We start from the raw sequence: 24,154 nt of genomic DNA, 5'->3' as shown, positions 1-24,154 counted from the left end.
TTACAACAGTCACAGACCAGCTGACCAAGGATGGAAGAAATCAGGATGAGTCCTGTGACTGTAACCAGAGAGTCACAAGGATCCCAGGCTTTTACCTGAAGACACCTGAGAAGCAGGTGTCCCCACTTATAGAGGATGAGAACAGAATAACCACTTCAGTTTGGGCTCAAACCATGTTGGAAGAAAAATAATCAAGTAAAATCTATTATATTTTCAGTGGATATGTAACCAAGATTTGTCCAAATGTAAGAAAGACTTCCTAAAAAGCATTCATAGAATTGAACTCTGAATCTGAAAGGCATGATGTGATTACACAGACAAGCCCTGACAGCCACGCTAACCCCCAGGTAGGGGAGACACCAGAGCTGGCCTAAGGGGCGACTGCACAGCAGTGGTGCCGAAACCAAGGGCTGGAGGGCCAGGTGCCCCGAGGCCATGATAACACGTCACACGCTGGTGTCTTATACAGGGCTTGACTTCTCGTTTCCTACAGATTTATACTTCTTAGTAAGTCTACGCTCTTCTTTCCTAAATATATACATATACATATATATATATATAAAATTCATAAATGAGAGACAGAAATTCTAAAAAAGAGTCCAAACTTTGATGAAAACACAATGCTTTAAAACCAAGGGAAGACAAGTAGTTCAGACTTAAAGTTTAAAGTTTACTCTTACAGAGTCCTACCACTAGGCAAGGCACAGAGACGCCATCTCTTAACTACGACTGGTGTGCACAGTGCCTGGGATCATGTGTGATGGGGAGGTCACTCCACACACATGACCAGAGCCTGGACACAGACTGCGGTTTTCTACATCTTCTGCCGCGGCGATAACCATGTCATCACACCTGGCAGTCTCCCTGCTCGCACAAACTGGAGGGCCGGCATTGGACGCTCACCTTCCAACAGCTCCTCGAAATCATCCACGAAGAACTCCTTCAGGGGAGGGCGCTTTGGCCTCTTCAGGGTGTTCAGAAGCTGCTGGATCTTGGAGGACACTCTGCTGTTCACGGGGACACCTGTCACAGGAAGAGAGCACTGAGGCCAGAGGTCAACCACGTGAGCACGTCAGAACTCGTGAACCTAACCGAGCTCTGATGGCCCATCAAATGGCCAGCCCGGGATTTATCAGTTCATCTGACATTTACTGACGCCTTCCAGGAACCAGAACTTTTTGTAAGCCAGTGGTTTTCAGAGTGGCCCAGGGACCCTTAGGAGTGCCCGAGGCCCTTTCAGGGGCTTCGTGGAGTCACGTGAGATGCCATTTGTGCTCCTCTCTCACACGTGCACAGCAGAGTTTTCCAGAGGCTGCATGGTGTGGGTGCCCAGCAGATGGGAATCATGCAGACGCTGCTCTCACACCTGCAAACAAGCCTGCTCTCTCACGGCACCTCACTGCACAGGAGCTGCTCCTGTGACTGTGTGCTGTTCATGCTAAGATGTAATGAGTTCGGTATCACTATTTTTCAATGAGTTAATTTTAACAAATCTTTAATTTCTAATATGGTAAACATCCAGAGATAACCCACATAAGCTATTTTTCAATGAGTTAATTTTAACAAATCTTTAATTTCTAATATGGTAAATATCTAGAGATAACCCACATAAGCTAAAAGCTCTTTGGTGTCCTCACTAATTATTAAGAAATTCTGTCCTGGGGGATGTAAAGTTAGCCAACAGGTAAGTCTGCCCTCAAACACCTCACAGTCTGCTGCATGGAAAGAAGCAAAAATATGTATATGTGCCAGCAAAAAAGGGCACCCACCACAGTGACAAGTCCTCAGAGGAAAAGGTGCAGGGGACATGAGTGGGTGCACTGGTAGAAGAGGCGAGAGAAAGGCCTGGAACCAGCCACCCCTTTGCACCATGAGGCACATGGCACCTCCCTTCTCCTGGGCTAGGTCAACAATTGAAACCTGCATTCACTGGCTTAGCCTCTGCAGGCCCCTTTACGATATCAGCATTTTGAAAGAGTCTGACTCTTTCCTTTATTAAGTAGAATATGCCTCATTCTGCATTTGCTTGAGGTTTTCTCAGGATTCAATTCAGATATTGCACTGCTGGCTGAACAGCACCTGAGAATCACATCCAGGCGCATAGGACCCCCACTGCTCTTTTGAGGTTCTGGACACACTGCTGTCCAGCACTTCATTGTCGTCACTATTTTTTTCTAGTGCAACTAACAAGCACTCTGAGAGGAGACCCTTTAAGACCTCACATATACCCTGACCCCATCCAGCTCTCTCCCTTCGTGTAACAGCCACCACCACTCTGTCAGATGCAAGCTTTATCGCAATGGTTCATCAATTATATTCCACCTTAAGCGGCCACTGACACTAACAGTTGCCACCTGACTTCCTTCCTTCCTTACTGGCTCTCCTGAGAAAAGCTACTGAAGACCAAGACAGTGGCGAGATATGCTCCCTGATATTGCAGTCTTTGCTTCCTCTAGCACACAGAGCTAAAAAGCCCGTGTACATGCACACGCGTGCATACTCATGGATATGCACACACCCCATACACAATGCACACAGGCAGCACAACACACACAGGTCCCTGTCTTAGAATCCTGGGTGCACACAGCACCCCGGTGCTGAGCTCCTTGTCAGACACCTCTTCTCCACAGCAGGAGCCTGGCTCCCAACAGCAATGCCGCAGTTCTGCACCATCACAGATGTGACTTAATTCCCCAAGTCCTACCCAAACCAACACAGGAACAGCTACACACGAGAGTTCAGGTTGGTGAGCCTTGCCCAGGACTGAGGGCACTGTGTCCCCCACGGACAGCTCCCTCCCCCACCCCTCAAGGGCGGCTATGCAGTTCTTGGGAATACAATCAGATTTATTCATTTACAATTCTTTTCAGTTTGGGGATTCCCCCCTTCTTCTCATCTTTTAGTTTCTGTTTTAAATGTGCAGAACATATGTCTAAAAATCACAACTATATAAAAAGATAAACTCGAACAACTGTCACTCTGCCCTGAATTCCTGGCCACCCACCCTGTCCTCTGCAGGACCAGCCCCTGCTTTCTGGCTCCTCCCTCCTGTTGGTTGTTCTCCTGCTTCTCACAAGGGAGGTGGTAAACTACGAACGTTCCTTTCCTCTTTGCCTTTTCACGTAACATCTCCTGGAAAACATTCCAGGTCAAAAAGAGCTTCTCACTATTCCTGACAGCCGCACAGTCCTCCACCGTGTGAATGTACCCAGTTTATCCCACAATTTGAGAGGCCTGGATGGCAGGCAGTTTCCATTATTCCCGAGAGTTGCCCAGGCCTCTACCATGTGACTGTTCCCGGTTTATCTCACAATTTGAGAGGCCTGGACGGCAGGTAGTTCCCAATGTTTTGCAAGTACAGACAGCACGGCAGTGGGTGAGCTCGCATGTACACAATTCCTGATTTCTGGAGGTGTGCACTCGGGGTAAATGCCCATGCTGTGCTGCTGATCCAAATGGAAGCACAGACACAGATTTTTAACAGCTGCTCCCTCAGAAAGGCTGACCTACTTTGCATTCCCACCAACAATGTGGATTTCTCTAGTAACGAAAAAGAATGAACATCATGTGTAAGAGCTATTTTTATATCTCTTTTTGTGAATTGTCTGTGTGTTCTGCTTATTTTCCTACACTAGGAGCTGGAAACTTCTTTAAGGACTGGTAGTATCTGGGGCTGTGGCACCATCTCCATCACCACAAAAGCAGCACAGACGATTTGGGAAGGCAGGTGTGGCAGCCCCAAAAGCACCCTGAATCAAGATGAGCAGAACAACATCCCAATGAATACATTCTGGATTTAAAAAATGAAGCTGAAAAAGAAGAGCAAAGGAAACACAGAGTAAGTAGAAGGAGAGAAGTAACATAGGTGAGCAGAAATAAACATAATAGAGAAAAGATGAACAATAGAGAAAAACTGTCAAATTAAAACTGGTTCTTTGAAAGATAAAGTTCAATTAGCTCACTAGTTAGGACGATTAAGACGGAGAAAGGAGACCCTAGCAACTAACACGGTGAGCCAGCACCACGGGTCCCGCACACGCAAGGACGACAGGGGGCCTGGAGAGCAGAGACGGGATGGACGACTCCACCAAAGACACAGAACTGACTCGAGGTAGAAAGGCTGTTTCCTCTGATTAGAAAACAGAAGAGAAAGGAACGCTTCTCAATTCATCCTGAGATGAGTACTATCCTGATACCAAACCAGACAAAAGTATCAGACCAGTATTTATCTCAAACACAGACACAAATGCTAAAAAAGATACTAGTAAAGCAAATCCACAATATGCATCAGAGAGGAGGACACCACAACCAAGGGGGCTTTATCTTGAGAACATACCTCCTTTGGCTTAATTTTCAAAAGTCAGTCAATGAAATGTACTACATTAACAAACTAGGAAAGAAGAACCATATGATGAGCTTAACAGGTTTTAAAAATCATTTAACAAATATCATGATAAAAACTTTTCAGGAAACTAGAGGGAAAAAAAGGAACGCCCCCAACCTGATGAAGAGCAACTATTTTAAAAAATCCATGGTTAACATCACAATTAAAAATTGAAAAAGTGGATGCTTTCCCCCTTAAATGGGAAACAGGCGAGTTGTGTCCATTCTCAACATTTCTAAGTAACATTAATGGAAGTCCTAGACACTGAGACAAAGCCAGGAAACTAAATGTTCCTACAGTGGACAATTTGGAAAGAAAAGTAAAATTTTATTCATAGACAACATGGTCATGCACTTGGAAATCTTACAGAATCTACCAAAAAGGCTACTAGAATTAATGTAAGGTCAATAGACAAGAATCAACTATGTTTCTAAAGATTAGCAATAAACAACTGGGAAAAAATTTAAATATCACTTGTAACAGCATCTAAAAATGTAACATATTTTGAGATAATTTTAACAAAATTATGTGCGATACCTGTACACTGAAGGCTACAAACACAGTGCTGAAAAAAAACTTTTAAGTGCTAAGTAAATGGAGAGATCCACCATATTTATCAACTGAAATGTACAACACTGTTAAGAGGCCAATTCTCTCCAAACTGATCTAGAGTCAATGAAATACCAGTCAAAACCCAGCAGGAATTTTGGTAGAAATTAACAAGTGGATATTAAACTATACATTAAGATGCAGAGGAGCTAGAACAGGTAAGGCAATTTTTAAAATGAAGAGCTGAGGGCAAACTACAGTACCCAATTTTAAGGTTTATTATAAAACCACATATAAAAACCCACATATATAAAATCATGACAGTGTGGTACTGGTATAAAGACAGAAAAAGCATTGGAACAGCATACAGATCCCCGAAGTAGACCCCTCTCGTACGTGGTCCACCGTATGCGGTCCATCTTCATTACAGATGCCAAAGAAACTGGAGTGGGTATTACATGATCCTGGAACAGCTGGACACCCATACACAGAAAAGTACACTTAGATTATATCTTTCATTGATACTAAATTTAACTCAAAATGGGTCATGTACCTAAACATAAAACTTAAAACTACAAAATTCTAGGAGAAAATGTAGGAGAAAACCGTTAGATCTTGGGTCAGGAAAGTATCTACTAGATATGACACAAAAGTAGAATCCACAGAAGAAAAAAATGGTAAACTGGACTTCATCAAAATGAAAGACTTCTCCTCTCACTATCAGAGGATGAAAACACAAGCCACAGACTGGGAGAAAAAAAATTTTAAACCTGATAGAGAACTTATATCCGGACTATACAAAGAACTCTGAAAACTTAAGAAAACAAACAACACATTTTAAAAAACAAGCAAAAGATTTGAACAGACCCTTGTAAAAAGATATAAAATGGGAAATAAGCACATGAAAAGATGCTAAACACCATCAGTCACTAGGGAGATGCAAACTACAACTAGAAGGAGACACCTCCGCACAACCCCAAGGATGGTCAACATATAAAATCCAACACCACCAATTCTTGGCAAGGATGTGGGGGAACTGGGACTCTCATCACTAATGCCTGGGAGGTGAAATGGTACAACCACTTGGAAATAAGTTTGGCAGTTTATTTTTTTAAAATATTTATTTATATTTATTTATTTGGCTATGTGGGGCCTTAGTTGCATCATGCGGATCTTTTATTGCAGTGCACAGTTTCTCTAGCTGTGGCTGCAGTGCTGGCGCTCAGTAGTTGTGGCTGCAGTGCTGGGGCTCAGTAGTTGCAGCATGTGGGATCTGAGTTCCCTGACCAGGGACTGAATCCATGTCCCCTGCACTGCAAGGCAGATTCTTAACCACTGGGCAACGAAGGTAGACCCAGTTTGGCAATTCCTTTAAAAACTAAAATGTTCCCTGGTGGCTCAGATGGTAAAGTGTCTGCCTGCAGTGCGGGAGACCCGGGTTCAATCCCTCAGTTGGGAAGATCCCCTGGAGAAGGAAATGGCAACCCACTCCAGTACTCTTGCCTGGAAAATTCCATGGACTGAGGAGCCTGGTAGGCTACAGTCCATGGAGTCACAAAGAGTTGGACACGACTGAGCAATTTTACTTTCTTTCTTTCAAACCTACTGTATGATCCAGCTATTCTACTCCTAGATACTGACCCAAAAGAAATGAACGTGTATATCCACACAAACACTTGTAAAGGAATAGTCACAGCAGCTTTATTTCTAACAGCCCAAAACTGGAAACACCCAAAATACCCATCAGTAGGTAAAAAGATAAACTATGGTGCATCTATAGGATGAAATCTCACATCTATAGGATGTGAGAGTCGGTCCACAACAAAAGTTGAGCACGGAAGAACTGATGCTTTTGAACTGCGGTGTTGGAGAAGACTCTTGAAGAGTCCCTTGGACTGCAAGGAGATCAAACCAGTCAATCCTAAAGGAAATCAGTCCTGAATATTCATTGGAAGGACTGACGCTCAAGTTGAAACTCCAACACTTTGGCCAGCTGACGTGAAGAGCTGACTTACTGGAAAAGGCCCTGATGCTTGGCAAGACTGAAGGCAGGAGAAGAAAGGGACCACAGAGGATGAGATGGTTGGATGGCATCACCAACTCGATGGACATGAATTTAAGCAAGCTCCGGGAGGTGGGATGGACAGGGAAGCCTGTCATGCTGCAGTCCATGGAGTCCCAAAGAGTCAGACACAACTGAGTGACTGAACTGAACTGATAAGATGAAATGCAGGGATATTTCACCTCCCAAGAAAAGGGATGACCTACGATACATGCAAGAACATGGATGAATTTCAAAATAACTGTGCAGCGTGGCAGAAGCCAGACAATAAAAAGTAAATGCTGAGTGATTCTATTTATATAAAATCCTAGAAAATGCAAACTACTTTACACAGTGTCAGGAAGTAAATCAGTGGTTGCCTGAAGGGACACCAAAAAGGGCAGCAAGCAGCTGTTACAAAAGTGCACAAGGAAGTAAGTTTCCAGGAGCTCCAGGTATACTGGCTACAGTGTAAGTGTACATGTATCTTCAAGCTTAGAAAACTGTCAAGCCTTCCCTGGTGGTCCAGTGGCTACGATTCCACGCTCCAATGCAGCGAACAGGTTCAGTCCCTGTCGGGGAACCAGATTCCGCATGCTGCAACTAAGAGTTCACATGCCGCAACAACGACTGCAGATTTCACGTGATGCAACTTAAGACCTGGTGCAGTCAAATAAACAAAATTTTTTAAAAAGCTTATAAAATTATACACTTTAATACACAGAGTAGATAATGTCATTTACACCTCAACTAAGTTCTCAACAATTTTTAAATATAATGAATAACAAGTTAATTTTTTTTTTTATCTACCTAACCAACAGGAAGACTGCTTCATGTTGACTCCGTTTCTCCTCTTGTATCTGAATAAGGAACTGAATGACACCAACAAAATCAGACCAACTGCTCAGGAGCCTAGAAACACGTTAAGGTCTCAGATCTAAGAACTGCTGGATTGTTCTGCAACTCAAATTTGGCACATTGGAAGAAAAACTTCATGTGATTTTGATAAAAGACACTGGAAACTGTTTCAAAAGCAAACGGTACAAGCGCAAAAAGGAGACTCACGCTGATATCTCTTGGCCTGCACGTGAGAAAGCACGACCGACCGGGGCTGCTGCTGCTGGCTGCACTTGCAGTCCTGGGTCCACCTAGAGAAACTTCCCCAGCTTCTCCTCTTCCCACAGTACCACAGATCCAAACCTTGTGCAGCAACTTAAATGTGCAGGCGCTCTCCTCCCTCCTTCTCCTCCTTCCCGGCTTGACCTATTCCTGATCATTTCTCCACATGATACACACACGGGCAGTCTAAATGCACCAGGGCTGCACCTGACGGCTGGCTCACCAGGTACAGTGAGATCCAGGCCTATGCTCTGCTGTCTCAAAGCAGGAAGAGAGGCATGCTTACCACCTGCCGTCTCTAGGACACTCCCACGGCACCCCCGAGGGACTCCTCTCACGGAGGCCAGCTGCGGACGCTCACAGTATGCGTGCTGATGCTGCACGAGGCCCGTGGTGACATCAGGAGGGGCAGAGTGCAGATCTGCTTTTGAAACACAAACCCAAAATAAAAGTGGCTGTTAATTCAAAAGAACGTGAACATTAAGTTGCTGTTCAAATTCCATTCAATTGAAGCTTCAGTAGCTGAGCTCTAAGCAAGGAACGTGGCATTCCAATCGACTTTGTCTGCCTGGCTGACTGAGCACATTAGGTGCTGTGAACTCTGAACTCTGGACATGGTCTGGACAGTTCTGCGTGCACATGGTCATCCAGTTCTAAGAGGGAACTAGGCCAGAAACACCAACCACAGCACAGAATGGCCGTGAGGAATACACCTTTCCCAATTTGGCCTAAGGAGGTTTTACTTAGAAATCTCCCTTAATGAAGCAGAAATATTATTTTTAATCAATAATATTTTTGTTATATTATGAAAAAACTGCCAGGCTTCTATAAACTACCTCTACTCCCCTAAAAAGCAAGTTGAATGCCATGCAGACACAAACCTTGGCCATCTTCACAGAATAAACCTACACAGATTAAAAACTATCCCTAGAGTCAGTTCAACAGGTCCCATTACTAAGAGGCTGCAGTCAGGTTCTTAAGACAGAATGTACTCAGCTCACATTTAAAGACAAGCTATGGTAGATAGAAAAAGTATTTAAATCGCTCCTTCCGTGTCTGAATGTCCATTCTGGGCTCCATTCGCACCATGTGGCGTGTCCATCTGTTCTGATACTGGCTGACCACCGCTAGAGCATCACTGCTACAACTCAGTCTTCTACCAGGAAAGAGTTTGGACCTAGCGTGACACTCGTCCACTCTTGAGAATGGATACTGCTCTGTAATCTCTTTAGTCTTCAAATGAATGTTCCCACCATCACAGGTTTTGATACTGATTTTTTATCTATCATTTCATAACCTAGAAAGTATGCAATCTAAAATTTTTTTTAAATGTAGAAAGATGAATTTATATGGAAGCAAAACACAAACTTACTACACAAACTTACAAAGCAGAAAACACCATTTGGAAAAACCTAACTTTAATGACAAGAGTTTTCACAACCTTTGACAAAGCTAGATATTAATGAAATTAGCATTTTAAAGTATGCTTACCACAGAATTCTTTCAGTTTAAAAAGAAATCTCTCTTTTCCAATCTAGCAAAAATGAGAGATTTTAACTATATTCATGAAAAAAGGTATAAATGGTAATTCTCAACTACAAAGTAACTTTTTAAATAGCTGCATAAAAATAAACAAACTATACTCCAAAATGAACTACTGTAATTAAATGTACTGCTTTTAAATATAGGTACTTAATTTATGTCCAAATGTTTTATGCACATGATTTTCCTAGCCCCAAACTGAAAACGATAAATATTTTTTAACATTTCCTACCTATAATTTTGTTTACAGTTATCTTCTTTCTATATTTCTTTCCTTAGCCCAAACTGAAGAATTCTCCTAGTGTCAGAAACTAAAACAAAGGATGACTTTTGTAACAAGGAGAGGGAAGTGGGATAGTTTTCAGATTTAAAATTCAGGTCACATGAGAAGTGCATGAAGGCTACAGACAACAGTGAGGAATACGTACAGAGCAAGTCAGGCTTTGGGACTACGAGAACTAACCACATAACACGCATGTGAGCACAGGTGAGCAGGAGGGAGGGAGAGCGGCTCAGCCACACCTACAGGAGTCAGGAGCCCAGCAGCCACAGAGGCGACAACCCACCTTGAAGCCTTTACAGCCAGGGCCTTTCCTAGAAAAGAGACTCCCACTCAGACTCACCTTACAACTCTGTGAAGTCAAGGGCTGTCCGGTTAGACATTTTGAACTACGGTCAGTTTTTCAAGCTAAATATGCTTCTCTTTCTAACCCACCAGGAAGCTGTGTTTATAACAGCTCAGCAACAGCTGATACAACCAAACAGTGACGGCTCTGCCCTACTTCCCTCACTGTGGGACCCAGAACAGAGCTGCGGAAAGCTGGATCAAGAGAGAAGAAAACACCCGAATGCTGCCGCTTCCCTCACAGTGAGGTTCTTGTGCATTTCCAAACAGTGCAATCGCATGACAAACAGCAAAAATGTGTCCACCTAACTCTGTTTTCAAGCTCTCCCCTGTGAAACCCCTTGAGGATAGGCTGTAATCACCAGCCTTTTGTAGGCTCCCCAGGAGAGTGACCACAACAATCCTGGCGGGTGTTTCCAGAGGAGCCTTCTCTCATAAAGCAAACTGCCCAGGATGGCCCTGACAGCACTATCCCGGCTCCTCCACGTGGTAGGAGCAGGTCAAGGCATCGTGAGTTCTCACCTAAGAAGACATCACGAGCTCAACAGAAATGTACAGACGTTGGCACTGACTCAACCAGTAACAACGAAGAGCATCAGTGATGTGCCCACAGAGGAAATGAAGGCGTCGGTCACTTACAACACCCAGTCCAGCCAAATGACCAGAATCTTGCAGGGAGCAGCTTAGCACCTGAGACCAGCACATGCCTGGGGGGCACTTAACCTGCTGGGACCCCATCAAAAACACTGGCCTGTCATGGGTGCACCGCAGATGCACCATTCTGATTTTAGCAGAACAGCAACTAGCAGCAAAGAAAAGGAACAGGAATCAGAAAGCTATGGGTCAGCCTGGCTCCACCACAGCCAGCTGTGTGGTCTCAGCCAGGGCAGTCCCCGACTGAGCTCTTGCTCCTCGTCATATGTCCCCCAACATCAGCAAAGCACACACCAGGAGTACACTTCTTAAGGCACTCCTGCAAGAACGCATGTGTGCTTTGCATGCCAGCCAAGTTACTATTTTTGCATCAAAAAATATGACTTCAAATGGTGAAAGCTTTGCAACGTTTTCCTCTCTAAGATTAATATAATTTAAAGGACTGGGTGACTTGGGAAAGATCTAGGCATCTTTATGACTGAGCCGTGACTTACATCTCTTTTCAGACTGAGGACTGTCTAATCCTGTGTGTAGAGGAAGAAAGGCTCTTCATGGCTGCAGCCCCAGCCCCACCTTGGGACACCCAGTGCAGGGACAACTGAGGGCTGAGGCTGTGCACACAAGGAAGGAACAAAAGACCGCGTTGTAGGTGGCAGGCCACCTAATGGCCAGGGACTGTCCACCTGTGCCAGCCGCCCCTCCAGAGCAGAAGCACCAGCTGTTGTCAAGGTCTCCAGGGGAGGCCCACCCAGGGTCTGGGGCTGCCAAACCACAGAGGCACCAGAAACCACTTGTTACCAAAAGGACATTTTCCACACAAAGAGGAGAAGGTGGGTCTGAGGAGGGGCGGGGGCTCCTCTGCCTGGAGGGGTCCCCGCAGCTGTACTGACCTACGCGGGCGAGGGCCGCGGGGCCGGCAAGCGCGGCGGCAGCACTGGGCGTGGCGGCAGGCTGCCCTCCCGGGTGAGATGAGGTGGAGGATGCGGAGGATGAGGTGGACGAGCCCTGAATGGCCGGGTCAGGCCAGGGCTCGATGCTGGGGCGGCTCTGCAGCGGAGCGGAGGCCAGTTGCCCGGGGCGCTGTAAAGAGCCCTCATCTTCTGAGGCAGATGACGTGTCTGTGGTCAAAATAACGACGACAGGCATGAGGGGGGCATCCTTGGGGGCAGGGTTCCCACACCGGCCCAGCCTGTGCCCTGTGCACCCGCACATCCAGGAGGGCCTGCGTGTGACTGACGGTGAGACCCAGGGCCGCTCGGAAGCTGGCTTCACCCTGGGCTCCCCTGAAGAACTCGGTCACAGGGCGCCATGCCCAGGAGTGCAGCTGGTCCAACCCTGACGCTTTAGTGCATGCTGCGGGGCCCCGGGGGCCCCAAATAGCAGAGGTGACCTACGCCCTGTGGGTGCCTGACCCCAGCGAGGCCTTGCCCAGCCCGTGCGCACCCTGGAGGACATGCCTGAGCTCTGAGAAGAGCCCCGCCTCGGGCAATAAAATCAACCTGAAACCTGGTTCTGTCAAGTCTGCATTTTATCATGGGTTTCATTATTATTAGGAAGTTCTTTAAAAAACTGGGTAGTATCTATGGTTATATTTGGTAGAAAATAATTTGACATAAATTTCTAAGACTTTTTTTGAACAACATAAACTTTTTTTAAGTCAGGAAGCATCATCAAAACACCACACTACCCTGTTGACCTGGTGTGGCTGGTGTTTACCACGTCGACAAACCAAACACGCATGTCACCAGCTTTGTGGCTTCAGTAACCAGACAGGCAGCACTGTGCTCCCAGCACCCGGATGAGCTTTCCAGGAAACTTAAAGCACACTAACTATCCTGAAGAGAGGCCGCATTAAGAGTTTTCGTTTCTAATGGTAATGAAACAACAAAAACAAATCAAAAACCCTCCAAATGGTCTTATTCTTTCCCATTTAAGACTCGGTAACAACATAACACATAATATTGGGTTGGCCAAAAAGTTCGCTGCTTTTTCTGTAAGATGGCTCTAGTGGTGCTTAGTTGTCTTCAACTTCATTCAAGACAATTTTGTTAGACGGTATTGTGACAGCTGTCATATCAGCACTCATTAAAAAAAAACTTATCAAAACTAGTGAATTTTTATGTAGCAACTTTAATATTGAAGATGGAAGAGAAAAAGCAACATTTTCACATATTATGCTTTATTATTTCAAGAAAGGTAAAAATGTAACTGAAATGCAAAAACGGATTTGTGCAGTGTATAGAGAAGGTGCTGTGACTGATCAAACATGTCACAAGTGGTCTGCAAAGTTTCATGAGGGAAATTTCTTGCTGGATGATGCTCCATGGTCAGGTAGACCAGCTGAAGTTGATCATGATCAAATTGAGACATTAACTGAAAACAATCAGCGTCTGAGACATACACAAAATGTCCAAATCAAGTGCTGAAAATAATTTGCACCAGTTCTGTTATATTCATCAATTTGATGTTTGGGTTCCACATTAGTTAAGAAAAAAAAAAAAAAAACTCCTTGACTGTACTTCCGCATATGATTCTCAACTTAAACACAATGAAAACATTCCATTTTTAACATAAACTGTGACAGGTGATAAAAAGTGGATCTTGTACAATAATAGGGAATGGAAGAGATCACGTGGCAAGTGAAATGAACCACCACCAACTACACCAAAGACTGGTCTTCATCCAAAGAAGGTGATGTTGTGTACATGGGAGGAGTGGAAGGGAGTCCTTTATCATGAGCTCCTTCCGGAAAATGAAACAATTAACTGCAACAAGGACTGCTCCCAATCAGACCAAGTGAAAGCAGCACTCAGCAAAAAGCATCCAGAGTTAGTCAGGAGAAAACACATCAGCTTCCATCAGGATAACACAAGACTGTGTGTTTATTTGATGACCAGGCAAAAACTGTTACAGCTTGGCTGGGAAGTTCTGATTTATCTGCCATATTCACCAGACACTGCACCTTTGAATGTCCATTTATTTTGGGCTTTACAAAATTCTCCTAATGAAAAACTTTTCAGTTCCCTGTAAGACTGTATAAAAGGCATCTGGAATAGTCCTTTGATCAAAAAGATGACAATTTGGGGGAATGGAAATATGAAACTGCCTGAAAAATAACAGAAGGTAGTGGAACAAAACGGTGACTACATTGTTCAACAAAGTTCTTGGTGAAAGTGAGAAACGTGTCTTTTTTCTTAAAAAAACTGAAGGAACTTTTTGACCAACTCAAGGAGAATAATTTTAAATTTCTGAATTCAGGGAACTCTGTCACCCCATAAAGCAGGTTCCTCTCTTTACTAAAAGACACAAATTACATCTTAGTGAAAAAATTAAAATCTATATAGACGATCTATTGAAAGCAAGCCCACTGCATGCACAGAAATGTGCATGAGCTCACACACACTCCTCACCACAATCAGAAGCCTGCTCCATCTCAATGGGAAACCCTGCCCAAGCCGCCCCAACCCTGCCCAGGCCGTCCCGACCCTAAGCAGTACCTGGGGGTGTGTAGGCCTCCACAGATGCGTGCGTGAGGACAGAGCGCCTCTTGGATGGCATGGGCATCTTCCTCTCTTTGTGTTTGGCCAAAGCTGCCTGCACGGCCTCGGTGTGAACATCTGCACAGAAATAACAGCAGCAAAAGCACCTGTTACAAGATTCCTGATGAAGGAACAAAACCATGGTTCATGGTTTTAATCTGTTTTCATTGAGTATAAAAGGAACACAATATATAAAGGTATAAAAGGAATACATGTGGGTCCACACATCGGTCCCAGATTTCTACAAATATTCCTTGGTTTATAGATTCAACTTGGCAAGCATTTTCAGATTGAAACCGAGAAATCCCCAAAACTGAAAATAAAATGAATCAGATGGACCCAATGCACTCTGATTATGGTATAAACCACTACAAGCAGCACTAAAGCTCTGTGGTCATATCATCTGAGCTGTTGTCCCGGTCAAGCCCCAGGATGGGCAGAGCCATACAAGGAACCAAGCTCTCCCTGGAGTCGCATGGCTAGGGGGTGGTGGGGGTCCCATCACACCACCACACTTGTGGTCAAGTGCAAGAGAGCCAACAAAGAGGGGCCTGATGGCCTCACCCCATCATCCCTCCTAGAAACCAAGATGCTCACAAGGCAGAGAAGGGATACACACAGAGACTCCAGAAGTGAGGGGAACACTGCAGTCCTGAGTCCGAATGGAAATTATCAGCGTGAACACACGTGGCATTTTATCTTTAAATAGCATGTCTTAATTCAGTCCCTAAAAATGTCTAGAAATGACCAGCCCAAGTGCAATGAGCACTTCTACCATCCAGGCTGCAGCCTTACAACACTGTCCTCACTGCGAGCACCCTGAGAAATGTGGGTTCCAGGGTGCAGGAAGTGGCAGAGGAGCCTAGAATATCTCATCCTACCAACCAACAAGTTCCTGGCCAGCAACCCAATGCTGGAGCCGACGTGGAAGCACTCCCAGAGAAAAAGGTTGGGGCAGTCTAAACACCACCAAGGACAAAAACAAGATCAGAGAAAAGGAAGGAAGAAAAAGAGGAAGCAAAATTAACTGGCTGCCACTGGAGGATGCCAGTGACATGAGCTACTGTTTTGAAAAAGATTAAATGGATGGAAAGAACCAAGCATCTTTCCGGGTTCTCCTGTGCTGTGTCATGAGCACAAGCTGCTTGCTCTCCCTAGAACTGGTCCAGCCGTCCTGCCACCAAATCCACCCTAATGAACCAAGGGATCAACCCTGCCAGCATCCCAGGGAGGAGAGAGACACAGGCCTGCAGTGCTTGTGGTGGGAAAACACTGACCCCGAGGTGACCCGCTAGAGCCATGGAGCCAGGAGCAGCCAGACCACAGCCAAGGCCCCAAGACCAAGTTATCAGTGCTGGAAACACACATCAACACACAACATCCTGTGATATGCACATCTTATTTGGAACCTGGGTCCAAACTGTTTTATAAAGCCTCAGGAACACTTGGGTATTTGATACTAAGGAATTATTGCTGATTATTCTGTGACAATGGAGCTATCTTTTAGAGCTACATCCACTCTTTTCAGATATAGAAACCAAGAATATTATGACATCTAAGTAAAATAACGTGATCTCTGAGATTCGCTTCAGAATCACACGAGAAGGGAGAAGCAGCTGGGGCTGATGAAGAAGCCAAGGCTGAGCCTGAGCACGGTGGGAACCGTGGCACTGGGCAAGTCCAGGGCTCAGTACAACACCAAGTCCACCTTTGTATGCGTTCACATTTTTCCCCAACAAAATGTTTTTAAATAGCATTTAGAAACTTTATAGTAAAATGGCTCATAGGGTACTAAGGATGAAAAATTACACCTAGGCATATTACAATAAAATTTACAAACATCAGCAATAACCAGTCAATCCTAAAAGCTTCTAGAGAAATAGTCTTGAAGGATCAGGAAAGAGGCTAACTTTCCCAATGGTAATCACCAAATACAAGGCAACACAGCTGAAGAAATGAGCTTAGAACCTATAATTTTATATCCAGCCAAAGCACCATTTAAACTTCAGGGCCTAATAAAAATACTCCCAGACATATAACCGAAATACTCATGAAAGACTATGTTCAGAAGAGAGACAAACCTGGGAGCCCCTGCAATAGATTTGGCTTGACTGTGAGCACAGACTTTTTACACTGTGGCTGCCTTAGAAACAAACAAAAACCTAAGTACAGATAACAGTCAAGAACTAAAAATCTAAACAATACCAACATTATAGGATATAAACCAACAGATCCAAGAAGCTCAACAAACCCCAAGCACAAGAAACAAAGAAACTTATACCAAGGCACATAATAATCAAATCACTCAAAACCAGCGATAAAGAGAAAAACCGTAAAAGTGCCAGAGGGAAGGAAGGCACAGTATATACAAGGGAACAATGATAAGGAATAAACCTGGACGAATAACAGTGGATATACCGACGTGAACAATGACTGCTAAGCTGCCATCATTAGGAGAGCTGGCGCTGCCATGACAACAGATGAATCCATCAAGAGAACAGAACGGAGTCCAGAAAGAGTCAGCCATGAGCAGCTGCCTTTAGACAAAGGAGCAAGGGCATGGGGACAAAAGGAATCCCCAGTGCAAGAAAGTCAGCTTTCTACCACACCCTGAAATTAACAAAATCTAAACTATAGACCTAAAGGTAAAAACCTAAAACTACAAAACTTCTAGAAGAAAACACAGGTAAGAATCTTTGTGATCTTGGGTTTGGCACAGATTTCTTAGATATAAGAACAAAAGCACTATTCAAGAAAGAAAAGGAAGTGATAAGCCAGATTTCATTAAAATTAAAAACTTCTGCTACAAAAGCCACTGTAAGAGAATTCAAAGAGAAGACAAAGCCTTGGAGAAAATACGAGCAAGAACATTTATGGTAAAGGTCTCGTTTTAAGAAAGTAAAGAACAAGAACCAGATACAGTTCACAAGGGCAGAAAGCAGGTCCTCATTGTCAGTTACATGTAAACAGAGGAGACAGGGAACAGGAGGTGAGGACAGGCAGGGCTCTGGGTGACCTCACTCAGGGTGCGCGGATGCGGGTCCACTTTGTGCCCAGGGCTACATCGGTGGAATGCTGATGGGGCCGGTTCCAATGTTGTATGTTACAGGCATCATTGACGTAATCCGAAAAGAAATTATTGTCAGTGTGGGGAAGTTTTTTTTAAGCATATATTAAATCGGTAAGAAATTATCTGATCAAAACTTTCTTCAAACCACTTCATCACACTCCCACATTAACGAACCATTTAAAATCTGGAGCCTATTATACAGAGTGAAGTAAGCCAGAAAGAAAAACACCAATATAGTATACTAACGCATATATATGGAATTCAGAAAGATGGTAACAATAACCCTGTATATGAGACAGCAAAAGAGACACTGATGTATAGAACAGTCTTTTGGACTCTGGGAGAGGGAGAGGGTGGGATGATTTGGGAGAATGGCATTGAAACATGTATAATATCATATATGAAATGAGTTGCCAGTTCAGTTTCAATGCACGATACTGGATGTTTGGGGCTGGTGCACTGGGGCGACCCAGAGGGATGGTACGGGGAGGGAGGAGAGAGAAGGGTTCAGGATGGGGAACGTGTGTATACCTGTGGCAGATTCGTGTTGATATATGGCAAAACCAATACAATATTCTAAAGTTAAAAAATAAAATTAAATTACAAAAAGAAAAAAAAAAAATCTTCATTTTTAAAAAAAAATTCTTAAAATGGCCATTTCTTTATCTATCTTCAAAGTTTTTCTTTTATAGAAGCTTACTGAGTTTAAATGTAAAAGAAATATTTAATCACACAACAGTGAAAATGTTAAACAAGCCAAAGTGAAAGTGAAGTAGCTCAGTCGTGTCCAACTCTTTGCAACCCTGTGGACGGCAGCCCACCAGGCTCCTTCCTCCATGGGATTCTCCAGGCAAGAATACTGGAGTGGGCTGCCATTTTCTTCTCCAGGGGATCTTCCCGACCCAGGGATCAAACCGGGGTCTCCCACATTGCAGGCAGACGCTTTAACCTCTGAGCCACCAGGGAAACCCAAAACAAGCCAAAGAGTGTTCAAAAACTATTGATATCTAATCTATAATAGGAAGCAGAGGGCTTCTCTGGTGGCTTGGTGGTAAAGAACCCGCCTGCCAGTCCAGGAGACACAGGTTCCATCCCTGGTCCAGGAAGATCCCACATGCCTCGGAGCAACTAAACTCGTGCACGGCAACTACTCAGCCTGTGCTCTAGAGCATGGGAGCTGCAACCCCTGAAGCCCACAGACCCTAAAGCCCGTGCTCCACAAAAAGAGAAGCCACTGCAATGGGAAGCCCACACAGCAACGAGGACCCAGCACAGCCAAAAATAATAAATAAATAAAATGATCATTGGAAGCATGCATTTTTTCAAGGCACGTCCTGATAATGCAAATAAACTGTAGAGACAAATTCAAATATTTATAAAAGCACTAACAGAGTGGCAGAAATCTAATTAGAAGGAAATCTTCAAAATTAGAGAAAAATAAAATACTAAAACACATAGAGTAGTAGAGTGGTTCCCTACTGGACAACTCCATCAACACCAACCCCAAAGTTCCAGCAGAAAAATGGACACAGACATTTACAGAAATGATTTTCATGGTGAGGAAGATTTTGCTTTCTTCTGAGACGTCTATACACAGCTGATGAGAGGAGCACGCTCACACTCCAGGCTATACTAAAACATACTGAGATCTATAAAAGTTTTGTTTTTTTCTTGAAAACCACGATGCAGTCAGTCACGGTTCAGAGAAGGCCCTTTCCTCAGCGGAGCTGTGGTGTCCAAGCAGAGGACGCGGCGCTCCGGGCCCTACCTGACCGGAAGCGCTCGTCCCGGGCGTTGCTGGGCCGCGGCTTGGGCTGCTTGGGCGCGGGGGCCGAGGCTTGTGCGGGCCCAAGGATGCTATTCTCCACTTGCAGGGAGGGGTCTACTCCTGAAACAGTTTCACAGAAACAGCGTGAGTAAAAAACCTGCTTTTCCAACAATAGAAAAACCCATGTAGAATAGCACACACCTCTCGTACACTGCTGCACAGCCCCTGCTGCACAACCACGCACGCCTGGGGCCCCAATGCCCAGAAGACCCTAAATCTGGAGGTTGGGGCCGAGACATTGACGTCAGCTTCCAGCCCCTCCCTGTCAGCAGCCCTGGGCCCCCAGCTTGTGCACACGGTGCATGGGGCCAGCTCTCTCGAACGCCCCTCCCTGCCCCCACACTGGCCCCAGTGTCAGCAAGCCCAGCAGGAAGCAGCCCACAAAGCCATCACCGGGGTGCTGACAGCCGCCCTGAGACACAGGAAGAAAGCCGATGAGAAGCTTGGAGGCTTCAGGTGCTAACCACCTGGGCCTGTGACACCTGTGTCTCCACCCTGACGGGCGGCCAGCTCTCTGTGCCTGTTGCAGCCCCATGACTGGCACACCCATGGCCAGCCAACACCCAGGCCATCAGGATGTCATGTGTGGAGTAAAGGACAAGCACAAGCCTGCAGGGTCATTTAACAGTCTCTGGTCCTGCCTGAGCACTAGATTGTTTCAAATTGTCCAAGAAAAACAGCCTTAGCCACCAGCCCTTAGCACTCCCCAAAAAGCAGCAGCCTGTCCCCACTTCAGCAGTGGCCACAGGACTGGAAAAGATCAGTTTTCATTCCAATCCCGAAGAATGGCAATGCCAAAAAATGTTCAAACTAACGTACAATTGCACTCATCTCACACACTAGCAAAGTAACGCTCAAAATTCCAAGGCCTCAACAATAGGTGAACCGAGACCTTCCAGATGTTCAAGCTGGATTTAGAAAAGACAGAGGAACCAGAGATCAACTTGCCAACATCCGCTGGATCATCGTAAAAGCAAGCAAATCCCAGAAAAACATCTATTTCTGCTTTATTGACTACAGCAAAGCTTTTGACTGTGTGGATCACAACAAACTGTGGGAAATTCTTCAAGAGATGGGAATATCAGACCACCTTCCCTGCCTCCTGAGAAGTCTGTATGCAGGTCAAGAAGCAACAGAACTGGACATGGAACAACAGACTGGTTACAAATCGGCAAAGAAGTACGTCAAGGCTGTATACTGTCACCCTGCTTATCTAACCTATATATACAGAGTACGGAGAAGGCAATGGCAACCCACTCCAGTACTCTTGTCTGGAAAATTCCATGGACGGAGGAGTCTGGTGGGCTGCAGTCCATGGGGTCACTAGGAGTCGGACATGACTGAGAGACTTCCCTTTCACTTTTCACTTTCATGCACTGGAGAAGGAAATGGCAACCCACTCCAGTGTTCTTGCCTGGAGAATCCCAGGGATGGGGAGCCTGGTGGGCTGCCGTCTATGGGGTCGTACAGAGTCGGATACGACTGAAGTGACTTAGCAGCAGCAGCAGCAGCATGCAGAGTACATCATGCAAAATGCTGGGCTGGATGAAGCAAAGCTGGAATCAAGACTGCCAGGAGAAATATCAATAATCTCAGATATGCAGATGACATCACCCTTATAGCAGAAAGAGAAGAACTAAAGAGCCTCTTGATGAAAGTGAAAGAAGAGAGTGAAAACCCTGGCTTAAAACTCAATATCCAAAAAATGAAGATCATGGCATCTGATCCTATCACTTCACGGCAAACAGACGGGGAAACAATGGAAACAGTGACAGACTTTATTTTGTTGGGCTCCAAAAACACTGCAGATGGTGACTGCAGCCACGAAATTAAAAGACGCTTGCTCCTTGGAAGAAAAGCTATAAACAACCTAGACAGCATGTTAAAAAGCAGAGACATTACTTTGCTGACAAAGGTCTGTCTAGTCAAAGCTATAGTTTTTCCAGTATTTACATATGGATGTGAGAGTTGGACTATAAAGAAAGCTGAGTGCCAAAGAATTGATGCTTTTGAACTGCGGTGTGGAGAAGACTTTTGAGAATCCCTTGGACTGCAAGGAGATCCAACCAGTCCATCCTAAAGGAAATCAGTCCTGAATATTCATTGGAAGGACTGATGCTCAAGCTGAAGCTCCAATATTTTCGCCACCTAATGCGAAGAGCAAACTCATCAGAAGAGACCCTGATGCTGGGAAAGATTGATGGCAGGAGAAGGGGACAACAGAGGATGAGATGGTTGGATGGCATCACTGACTCAATGGCCATGAGTTTGAGCAAGCTCTGGGAGTTGGTGATGGATGGGAAGCCTGGCGTGCTGCAATCCATGGGGTCGCAAAGAGTCAGACACGACTGAGTGGCTGACCTGATCTGAACTGCCCCACCTGGGCCTCAGGGGGTCATTACCACTGACACTGCTCCTGAAAAGGCCACCTGACCCCAGCTCCCTAGGATGACACACAGAGAGGACAGAGGGGACAGGAGACGTGGGGGCCCTCACTCCGCTGCCTGAGCCTCCAGGCGCCTCTGTGACTGAGGAGCCCCTGGGACACCAGCTCTGGCTCTGCAGACAAGAAGGAGCTGCCCCCAAGACTGGCCGACCTCCAGATGTGGGCGCAGAATGCTGCCATTGCTGATGTTTATGTACCAGGTTTGGAGTGTTCGTTAGCTCTTCAAAACTGAACATATACACACATACATGTATGCAACATGCAGCAATACTGATCAGCACTGCTTCTGGCTTTTTGTTTCTTGGACTGACTGGAACAAATTTCCCTAAAATCCATAATGGAGAACACAGAATCCTAAGCATTATGCACTATAAACAGGTATGCTTGCAAAGTGATGTGTAAATATAGGGACATCCTTGCATTTTTATTCCAAAATACAGTGCTTTTATTGAGATCGATTAATTTATTTAAGAAAGATATAAAGCCCAATGGGAAACCACTGGATGAAAGAGTAGGTATATTTTTAGTCTTAACAGGTATCAAGAGAGAACTTCTCAGGCCACAGCATTCGCATTCCCACAGGGTGCCATTTCCCCATGTCTCTGTCAGCACTGCATGTTACAAATTTTAGAATCTTGCCAATCTGACAGGAGAATGGTTCCCTAATTTGCATTCCCAAGGCAATGGCACCCCACTCCAGTACTCTTGCCTGGAAAATCCCATGGACAGAGGAGCCTGTTAGGCTGCAGTCCATGGGGTCGCTAGGAGTTAGACATGACTGAGCGACTTCCCTTTCACTTTTCACTTTCATGCATTGGAGAAGGAAATGGCAACCCACTCCAGTGTTCTTGCCTGGAGAATCCCAGGGACGGGGGGGGCGCCTGGTGGGCTGCCATCTCTGGGGTCGCACAGAGTCGGATACGACTGAAGAGACTTAGCAGCAGCAGCATAACTAGTGAGGTTGAACATACGTTAATGTTTACTGCTCATCCATACGTCCTTTTATTTGAATTCTATTAATTCTATCCAGCTAAGGAGCCCCCATAGGGCTTCCCAGGTGGCTCAGTGGTAAAGAACCTGCCTGTAATGCAGGAGATGTGGGTTCAATCCCTGGGTCAGGAAGATCCACTGGTGAATGAAATGGCAACCCACTCCAGTATTCTTGCCTAGAAAATCTCATGGACAGAGGAGCCTGGCAGACTACAGTTCACAGGGTTGCAAAAAGTCAGACATGACTGAGTGAGCATGTATGCATGCAAGGAGCCCCCAAAGGACCTGCAGGGAGCCCTGGTCAGCTAGAGGCCCCACCCTACGCTGGACATGCCCCCAGGCCATGGCCAGCCGGCCGCAGCTCAGTCACTCTGCAGTGCTTCATTTCTAGAGAGACAATCATAACCTTTTTTTTTCCCCTCAGGTCTCTCATCTTGTCATCACGCAAACATTATTCAATATTCTCCTGAACTTTATAGTATTCTGTAATTACAAACATACTTAGAGTTTTACTCCTGAAGTTTACGTTCAGTTATGCTGCAGAGGAAAGGGGGTCCCACTGCTGCCTCCACAGGCATGGCACCAGTTACATACACCTTCCCTTCTTTGAATTCTGAGTCGTTTCTAGACGCCCTCCCCATACACTGTTCAGTTGTCCACGTGTCTACCAACACCCTGTGGTTGGGACTGCCAAGTGCACGTGACCAGGTTTAACACCTTGAAGGCCAAGCCTTTCTCCCTGCTATTCCTCCTCAACAATGTACTAGCTACTCTCAGAACTTTTCTCCTCCAAGTGAGTTATTTCCAATGCCAGATTTGGGGGAAAAAAAAAAATCAACAACTGCTATTCAGACTGGATTATTTTTGTCACATATTAATTTAGAAACTACTCATGTATGGATGTGAGAGTTGGACTATGAAGAAAGCTGAGCGCCAAAGAATTGATGCTTTTGAACTGTGGTGTTGGAGAAGACTCTTGAGAGTCCCTTGGACTGCAAGGAGATCCAACCAGTCCATTCTGAAGGAGATCAGTCCTGGGTGTTCATTGGAAGGACTGATGCTAAAGCTGAAACTCCAGTACTTTGGCCACCTCATGCGAAGAGTTGACTCATTGGAAAAGACTCTGATGCTGGGAGGGATTGGGGGCAGGAGGAGAAGGGGACGACAGAGGATGAGATGGCTGGATGGCATCACCGACTAGACGGACATGAGTCTGAGTGAACTCCGGGAGTTGGTGATGGGATAGGGAGGCCTGGCGTGCTGCGATTCACGGGGTTGCAGAGAGTCGGACACAACTGAGCGACTGAACTGAACTGAATTTTTATAATATTAAATTTTTGCATCTAAGATATTGGTATATTTCTTCA

The 24,154-nt window shown here is 45.2% G+C and overlaps 1 protein-coding gene across 6 annotated transcripts in view; it reads right to left on the bottom strand.

Moving 5' to 3' along the window:
* The window catches only part of DIP2A (disco interacting protein 2 homolog A), a 121,661-nt gene that overhangs the window by 75,590 nt on the left and 21,917 nt on the right, over positions 1–24,154 (bottom strand). For 2 of the 6 annotated variants that reach the window (XM_070796475.1, XM_070796442.1), the window contains exons 3-7: positions 19,292–19,411; positions 14,412–14,531; positions 11,805–12,032; positions 8,380–8,517; positions 904–1,023 (exon numbers count right to left, since the gene is read on the bottom strand). In XM_070796475.1, the coding sequence (XP_070652576.1) occupies positions 904–1,023; positions 8,380–8,517; positions 11,805–12,032; positions 14,412–14,531; positions 19,292–19,411 (726 nt within the window). The remainder of the gene's footprint in view (positions 1–903; positions 1,024–8,379; positions 8,518–11,804; positions 12,033–14,411; positions 14,532–19,291; positions 19,412–24,154) is intronic. The other 4 variants (XM_070796449.1, XM_070796457.1, XM_070796463.1 and 1 more) reach the window with 4 other exon arrangements.

Source organism: Bos indicus, chromosome 1 (genome assembly GCF_029378745.1).
Source record: "Bos indicus isolate NIAB-ARS_2022 breed Sahiwal x Tharparkar chromosome 1, NIAB-ARS_B.indTharparkar_mat_pri_1.0, whole genome shotgun sequence".
In the NCBI taxonomy this organism is placed as follows: domain Eukaryota; kingdom Metazoa; phylum Chordata; class Mammalia; order Artiodactyla; family Bovidae; genus Bos; species Bos indicus.
Note: the sequence above shows the minus strand (reverse complement) of the source record. Positions and strands in the feature narration are given on the sequence as shown.